Source organism: Arvicola amphibius, chromosome 3, assembly GCF_903992535.2.
Source record: "Arvicola amphibius chromosome 3, mArvAmp1.2, whole genome shotgun sequence".
Classification (NCBI taxonomy): Eukaryota; Metazoa; Chordata; class Mammalia; order Rodentia; family Cricetidae; genus Arvicola; species Arvicola amphibius.
The window spans coordinates 106,069,506-106,078,767 of NC_052049.1; the positions used below are offsets into that span (position 1 = coordinate 106,069,506).

At 34.9% G+C, this 9,262-nt stretch overlaps 1 protein-coding gene across 2 annotated transcripts; it reads left to right on the top strand.

Moving 5' to 3' along the window:
• The first annotated feature begins 1,433 nt into the window (after positions 1-1,433).
• Positions 1,434-8,630, top strand: LOC119809571 (olfactory receptor 145-like). 2 transcript variants are annotated; one of them, XM_038322465.1, is made up of 2 exons: positions 1,434-1,450; positions 7,697-8,630. In XM_038322465.1, exons 1-2 carry the CDS (start codon positions 1,434-1,436, stop codon positions 8,628-8,630), a joined length of 951 nt encoding a protein of 316 aa, XP_038178393.1. The 2 variants fall into 2 exon arrangements, with proteins under 2 accessions (XP_038178393.1, XP_041910696.1); XM_042054762.1 differs by lacking the exon at positions 1,434-1,450 and having other exon boundaries at positions 7,692-8,630.
• Positions 8,631-9,262: the final 632 nt, after the last annotated feature.

Below are 9,262 nucleotides of genomic sequence, written 5' to 3' on the forward strand. Positions count from 1 at the left end.
AAAATCAAGAGCAAATTAGATTAAAAAGAGTGGTTGTAGTAAAATCAACAAGCACCAGAAATTTCTTGTTGATAACTCTAGGCATATTTTCATTTGGCTTAAGAGTTAATCTTATTCAAATATAAATATGAGTTTAATAATTAATGCCTTCAAGTGTTTTCCACTAAACAAGCACAAACCTATGAATACCAGAAGGACCTATATGTCCTGATCATAGAAGACAGTAAGTCCAACAGAGCAAAGGCTTTCATTTGACTTAATTGGACATTAACTTGAAAGCAGGAGAGGTACATTGTGCATTGTCTTGGTGCACAGGCAGGTTAGAATGTATTTCCAGAATTTTTTCAATCAGAAATATTAACTAATTGCAGTATGAGTTTTTCACTACTATGATACTCAAAACTTTAAGTGGAACTGTACATGTTGGCTTATACCTACAATCCCAGCGCTTGAAAGATTGAGGCAGGATCATTGCCATAAGTTTGAGTCAAGCTTGGATTACATAGTGAAACTCTAAAAACAACCAAAAAAGAAAAAAATAACATAGAACTCATTAGAATACAGATGGCCCTTATCCCTACCTCACCCCCACCCCCGTGCTCCCAACCCCTGTATGGCAATTTTGTCAATTTCCAATATCCGGGAAGATAACAATATGTTTTTCTTTGGGTTTACCTTCTTATTTAGCTTCTCTAGGATCATGAATTATAGGCTTTATGTCCTTTATTTATGGCTAAAATCCACTTATGAGTGAGTACATACCATGTTCCTCTTTTGGGGTCTGGGTTACCCCATTCAGGATTGTGTTTTCTATTTCCATCTATTTGCATGCAAAATTCAAGGTGTCATTGTTTTTTAATGCTGAGTAGTACTCTAAAGTGTATATGTGCCACACCTTCTTTATCCATTCTTCTATTGAGGGGCACCTAGGTTGTTTCCAGGTTCTGGCTATTACAAAGAATGCTGCTATAAACATAGTTGAACAAATACTTTTGTAGTATGATTGGGCATCTCTTGGGTATATTCCCAAGAATGGAATTGCTGGGTCCTGTGGTAGATTGACTCCCAGTTTCCTGAGTAACCGCCACACTGCTTTCCAAAGTGGTTGCACAAGTTTGCATTCCCATCAACCATGGATGAGTGTTCCCCTTACTAGACATCCTCTCCAGCATAGGGTATCATTGGTGTTTTTGATTTTAGCCATTCTGACAGGTATAAGATGGTATCTTAGAGTTGTTTTGATTTGCATTTCCCTAATCGCTAAGGAGGTTGAGCATGACCTTAAGTATCTTTTGGCCATTCGAACTTCTTCTGTTGAGAATTCTTTGTTCAGTTCAATGGCCCATTTTTAATTGTGCTAATTAGCACTTTAAAGTCTAGTTTCTTGAGTTCTTTATATATTTTGGATATCAGACTTGTCTGATGTGGGGTTAATGAAGATCTTCTCCCAGTTAGTAGGTTGCCTTTTTGTCTTAATGACAGTGTCCTTTGCTTTACAGAAGCTTCTCAGTTTCAGGAGGTCCCATTTATTTATTGTTGCTCTTATTGTTTGTGCTACTGGGGTTCTATGTAGGAAGTGGTCTCCTGTGCCCATGTGTTGTAGAGTACTTACCACTTTCTCTTCTATCAGATTCAGTGTGGTCAGATTAATATTGAGGTCTTTAATCCATTTGGACTTGAGTTTTGTGCATGGTAATAGATATGGATGTACTTTCATTCTTCTACAGGTTGACATCCAGTTATGCCAGCACCAGGTGGGGGAGAGAAGGGAGAAAGAGAAGATAGGGAGATCTTGAGGGAATGGGATGATTGGGATGAAGGAGGGGGGATATGGGAGCAGAGAAGTATATATCTTAATTACGGGAGCCATTTTAGAGTTGGCAAGAGACTTGACTCTAGAGGGGTTTCCAGGTGTCCAAGGAGATGTCCCCAGCTTATTCCTTGGGCAGCAGAGGAAAGGGTGCCTGAACTGGCCTTGTCCTATAGCCACACTGATGATTATCTTGCATATCACCATAGAACCTTCATCTGGTGATGGATAGAGATAGAGACAGAGACCCACATTGGAGCACTGAACTGAGCTCCCAAGGTCCTAATAAGAAGAAGGAGGGAGAACATAAGCAAGGAAGTCAGGACCGCGAGGGGTGCGTTCACCCACTGAGACGGTGGGACAGATCTAATGGGAGGTCACCAAGGCCAATTGGAATGGGATTGATGGAGCATGTGATCAAACCGGACTCTTTGAATGTGGCTGACGGTGGAGGCTGACTGAGAAGCCAAGGACAATGGCACTGGGCTTTGATTCTACTGCATGGATGGGCTCTGTGGGAGCCTTGTCAGTTTGGATGCTCACCTTCCTGGACCTGGGGGGAATTGGGAGGACCTTGGACTTCCCATAATGTAGGGAACCCTGACTGCTCTTTGGCCTGGAGAGGGAGGTAGTGGGGTTGTGGGTGGAGGGGAGGGGAGGGAAGTGGGAGGAGGGGAAGAGATAGAAATTTTTAATAAAAAAATAGAATACAGATGGCATCTCTATCTTTGTGGCTTTATAAAAATAAATATTTTATTTTTGTTTGTAGACTATATATATATAGTAAAATATTCTAGAACATGATATGAATTAATAAAATAAAATGAAATGGAAACCAGCAATTTCATGCCTGTGAGTTAGCCAGCTTAAGAGTTCTTTCTCACCCATCCTATATCCCTTTCTATTAGAAAGCCTCTGAATACAGTTTTATTCTCCCCATACCTGCTAAATGGAATTTAGCAGTCTTACTAAGTCATTTTTTTTTACCAAGGAGCCTTGCTATTCAAATAAAAGATTGTTGCAATTAAGCCAAGGGTTTTTAGGTTTACTCTTTTCTTATTTAATAGTTTACTTTTATGTTCATTACATAATAAAATACACGAAGAAAAGTTACTGTTCTACAGATGTACAACACATGAAAATTTACATAACAAAACATTAATAAAGTTTTCAAAGTCTGCTAAGAACTGTGAAGTTCATTGTACATATTACGACTTTTAAGAAACCTTTTGAGCTTTCTTTACAGCTTCAGTTGCTTCATTATTGGATTTTAAGGGCAGGTACATTTCTAGAGCTCCCCTGTCTTTCTCCTCTTCATCAGAAACATAAATACTGCTTTCATCTTGTTTACTTTTTTCAGTCCACTCCATGACATCATCATGGCTTCACAAGTTCCCAGATCCTCATCAACAGCAGCATATTCCTTCCTCTGTGTACAAGTCTTCAAAAATATGTTAGAAAAGCAAAAATGAATTGAACTCCCAATAAGCAGTTTTAAAAATATAATAACTATTCATGCAGAGAAAAAGGAAATGGAAATGAAAAAAATACAAAAAGTAATGAAACAAGGTTATTTTGAAGATAGCCAGGAATGTCTATCACTTATCCATCTTAACCATAATAAAGAGAAGGCTCAAATTCATAGCATAAAAGATAAGAAGGAAACATTACAGCACATTGACGAAATCCGCAGTGTCTTTATTGCAAAATCCTGTATTCCAGTAAATTGGAAAAATCTAGACATATATTCTAATTCTAAACAGGGTAAAACCAATAAAAAATATTATGGTTGTATATTGCTAATAAAATGTTATGAAACATTTTTTATTAAAATACTGTTACATCAAATTTGCAACACATTCCAAAAGGCATCCACAATAGCAAATTGTGGTTCTTTCCTGGGCTGCAAGAATAGTCTATTATAAGCAGTTCAACAACATATTCATAAGGTCATTATCCATGAAGAACTATCTATATAAGAATATTAAGAAAATTAAGAAAGCGTTGATTTATGAAATTCAGTAACATAGTATTATTCATTAATAAACACAAGTATGAGAATTACATGATTATTTATCCATTAATATTTCATTCATATTTATTATCTCATTATCTAAAAATTGTGAACAGAGCAGTGACCAATATCTATGAGTACATATCTTTGAAATAGGATATATAGCCATTTGGGCATGTATTCAGTGATAGTGTAGCTCAGTCATGATAGTTTGTTTCTAGGTTTTGAAGAAGCTTACACTGATGACTTTAGTATTTGCAACAGTTTATATGCCACCATAGTTGAGTAAGTATTCATTTTTTTCCACATCATCACCAGTATTCCTTGTCATTTGACTAACTGATGATAGTCATTCTGGCTGGGATGAGATGGAAAATCAAATTGGTTTTAACTGGCATTTTCTGCTGACTAACCATGTTGAACACTTTTAAAAATGTATTATTTTTATGATATTTTATTTATAGCTTCCCTTCCTACCTTAATTTATCTAGGAATATTTTAGGCTATAGCAATATAAAAATGTAGAAAATAGAAAAAGAAATTATCCCAAACAAAAGAAGAAATCAAATTCTCGCATGAAATTAAATTTTTATTAGTATGTAGATATAGCATTTAAAGATTATTGTGTATTCTTTTGTTGTATAACTATAAAATAACATTTTCATTGGGAGAAATGTTCATTGTATTATTAAATTGTTAATGACCAAGCATGGTATCCACTCAGAAATTTTCAGTAATTGTTAAAAAATTAACTTGAGTTATAATTACCTTATAATTATAACTTATAATCAAAGTTACACTTAGATATAGTATAACTTTGTTTATTTGTTTATTTGTTTTATTTATTGAGAAATTGTCTTATTATGTAGTCCTATCTGTTCTAGTCAAAATATGTAGAACCAGGTTAGTTTTGAACACCTAGAATCTGATGGTTCTACCTCATGAGTGATGGAATTAAAAGATTGCATCACTACACATATAATAGTAAAAGTGAATTTGGAATTCTTTTTATATTGCTCAGAGGTAGTCATGCCAGGAATGAGTGAATTTTTAAGTTTTGTACAGATCATAAAGTAAAAACATGAAAATAAGAAAGATAATTTCCAAAATGTGACTTCCTTGAAAAAAAAGCTAAAAGTAATAATGAGGTATTAGATGATACTGGAATTAGACTCTGTGGAACATTACCACAAAAGAACTTGGGAACTAAGAGAAATATAACAGAAGCAGATTTCCCTTATGAAATGAAAGGTGACTGGCAAATGGGAGTTCATTATTGGTTAAACCAAAGAGGAAGTACAATCCCTAAAGAAGAAGGTCTACCAGAGTAGAGAACTGGTCCCTAAAGAACTATATACACATCATTATTGAGCATGTAAATGCATAAGCCCCATTTCCTCTTTATATTTGGGCTCTTTACCCAGGTAAGAGTCCAAGAAAACCACTTCCTTATCCATAGCCAAATATAAAGTAGTAATAAATTGTGCAAAATATTCTGGAATCTTACCCAGTGACCAGTGTGATAAAAAAGATAAGCTTTATGATTGTTTGTGTTCAGAGTCTTAGGGAAATAGTAGCATTATGAATTATGATTGGTAGTTTAGAAAGATTTCAAAAGACTATGTATGGAATATTAATTTTGTGCTTCATCATCTTGTAATCAAATCTTCATCAGGACTTCAGGAAAAATAAAAATGGTAAATTTGCAAGAAGGTTTTCTCACCAAAAGTGGGTAAGTTTTAAATTCTTTGCCAATATTTTGTTTAATTGACACCTTCAATGAGATATCTCTAAACTCTAAAATGATAATGTGAGGTAAGAAAATTGTTTTGAATCATGTATTACTTGTGAAATGCCCAATAATAAAGCTAATTTATACATGGCTTCTTGCACACAAACCTACTTTTATTTGGTTTTAATATGTATCCATGTAGTGAGAAGAAGACCTGGAGATATTAACAAATTGTCAACTTAACAAATTCAAGTTGACAATGGAGCATTATTTCTATTAACCTGTTGAACAGTAGATCTCAAGGCCTAGGTATCTTTCCCAATGGCTTTCTTTTAAGCATAGATTCCCTCTATTTTTAAAACCAACATTTTGGATTTTTAGCTCTTCTTTTTCTTTCAATATTTATACAGTAACATTGGACATCCTCTACCCTTTCAAAAATACTTGATTTTTTTTGTTCCATTTGCCCTAGTAAACAACATTCTATTTTCTGCTTATGTGGATATAACTATTTACATTGTATGTATCATAGAGTTCATGAAGGGTTTTTTCAATTTTAGCTCTGATTTTATTATGTTTGCAGAATGGTTTTGTGTTGCGTTGAAGCCCAAAATCCAAGACCTTTCTTTCTTCCCCAATCTGTGTTGTCATAAAATTTCAATAATATTAACTGGAAAACGTCCTGCAATATTTTTTTAGAGTCGATAAAAACAGGAGTTGCTTGCAGTGTTTTAATCAACAAGTTCTATTTCAATAGCTATATCTCACTTCTGAATTTATGTTTTTTTGTTGTAACAAGACTAGTAACTAAATCAGAGAAGGAACTACCAATAAGTATTGAGAAAATAAAGGGTCATTTAGGGAAGTTTTTTGCAGCAGATGTCTGGGAATCCTAAATGCTTAACATCAGGAATGCTGTAGCTGACCACAATGAACTGCAACCTATTCACACTACCTTATCCTAAGACCACAAGCATCCTTATTTGGATGGCCCTTATTAGCAAGGTCCCTATTTGCCTGACAGATATAATCTAACTGGAGTTTGCTACTTGAAAAATTGTCCCAAAGCAGCTCACCTTTTAATTTGGCAAGACTTTTTTTTTACCCTATGAATTAGGAGCTTGGAGAACATATATTCACACACACACACACACACACACACACACACACACACACACGCACAAAACACACACATACACAAAGAGAGAGAGACTCAGTTACACCTTTAAAATACTTTTAAATGTGATTCTTTTAAATATCTGTTGATACAATAAGTAGTTCTCTAGTTATTGCCTTTCCAGGCTTGTTACAATCTGAAGTGTATATGTATACACTTCAGATTGTATATATCTCTATCTATCTATCTATCTATCTATCTATCTATCTATCTATCTATCCATCCATCTATCTATCATCTATCTATCTATCTATCTATCTATCTATCTATCTATCTATCTATCATCTATCTATCATCTACCTATCTATCTATCATCTATCTATCTATCATCCATCTATCTATCTATCTATCTATCTATCATCTACCTATCTATCTATCATCTATCTATCATCTATCTATCTATCTATCTATCTATCTATCTATCTATCTATCTAATAAACCATTGGTTTCCTTGTGAAAGGAGTTAATCCATCAACACCTGGCCATCCTTTAAACTACAAGAGTAGACAGAGAGTCCACTATATTAGCTATTCTTAGAATTAGGTTCTTTTTCTTATGTTTACAATTCTACAAGAGTTCTAGTTAGATTAAGCTCAGACCATGTTACCCAAGGCAGAGGCTAAGCCAAAGAAACAGTAGTAGAAAGAGAAATGGCAATTTATCTGGGGACAACCTCCTTCTCTCCTCTCCCTTAATTTTTCTAATAGTCGTATTGGGTATGATAGTACTACATAGACTTGTATACACTGTTGTTGACTCTGTAATGTAGTCAGTTTTTAAAGTCTGAAATGGCGAAGATGATGGCATTGAGTAGTGTAGTACCATGAAGAGCTTCAAATTGATCAACTTCAGGCAAATATACTAGAAAACTCACTTATGTAGGAGAAACTGTGGCGACGTTTTCTCTTATCTTACCCGATTTCATCTTAGCTGCTTTTGTTCCTACAGATTCTCTAATGGAAGAATGGCTCTGGGAAATATTTCCACAGTCACAGAATTCATCTTGGTGGGGTTAACAGACCAGCCTGACCTTCAAATACCTTTGTTCTTCCTCTTTCTAGTAATGTACATGATAACAGCACTGGGGAATTTGACTTTGATCATGCTAATTGCACTGAACTCTCACCTTCACACCCCCATGTACTTTTTCCTATTTAATTTGTCTTGCATTGACCTTTGCTATTGTTCAGTCATAACACCCAAAATGCTGATGAACTTCACACTAAAGAAAAATGTTATTTCTTATGAGGGATGTATGACTCAATTCTACTTCTTTTGTTTTTTTGTCATTTCTGAGTGTTATGTGCTGACAGCAATGGCCTATGATCGCTATGCGGCTATTTGCAATCCACTCTTGTATAACATTACTATGTCTCCTAAGGTGTGTTCTTACCTCATGCTTGGCTCATATTTGATGGGTTTTTCTGGCGCCATGATCCACACAGGATGTGTCCTAAGACTCACCTTCTGTGACAGAAATACCATCAACCACTATTTTTGTGACCTCTTACCTTTGCTGCAGCTCTCCTGCACCAGCACCTATGTCAATGAGATCGAGCTGTTCATTGTAGCAGGAAAAGACATCATTGTGCCCACGGTCATCATCTTTACCTCTTATGGCTTCATCCTCTGCAGCATCCTCAAAATAAGTTCTACTGAGGGGAGGTCCAAAACCTTCAGCACTTGTAGCTCCCACATAATTGCTGTTTCTCTGTTTTTTGGCTCGTGTGCATTTATGTATCTAAAACCCTCGTCAGCTGGGTCAATGGATCAGGGAAAAATATCTTCTGTGTTTTATAACATTGTGGTCCCCATGATGAACCCATTAATATACAGCCTTAGGAACAAAGATGTTAAAATTGCTCTGAAAAAAACTCTAACCAAAAGAAAGTTTTAAGCAAAATTTGGTATCTTTTTAATTGGGTATATCACCAAGAGGTAGTGCATTTTGGTCAATATATTTTTTGTACATTCCTCTCTGTATTATTTTCATACCATGGAGGGGGAAATTTATAACTTGTTTTATTTTCAGTAGGTTTATTATCTAGCATTGAAAAGCTTTGGTCCTTCACTATTTTGGCAGTTTGAGAACATCAGTAAGTAAATATCTTTTTCTCTTTCATTGCTGTCAGACTGCATTCTCAAAATTATTAATGCTTCTAACAAGTCCTAAGAAAGATTACATAAATAAAAAATATCATTGGATGATGTGGTTCTTATTTGTCAATTTTTTTTAGTAGTGAGTCAAATAGTCTGTCTCTGCTGCTGTTTTTCTGTTTTGGATGACCAAAGGTCATTTTGATATCGTGTCTTCCATGATCCCTTTCTTTCACCATTGGCTATTAAATATAACCCACATCACAGCTGTGATTCAATACATTGAAATTACTTTTTGTCAGTGGTCATATATTTACTTTGCAAAGACAAATTAAAAATATTGGGTTGTTTTTCCTAATATTTGTAAATAGAAACTAAAAGTATTTAGTTGTTTTTCCTTTAGTTGTTTTAGTTGCTTGTGTGTGTGTGTGT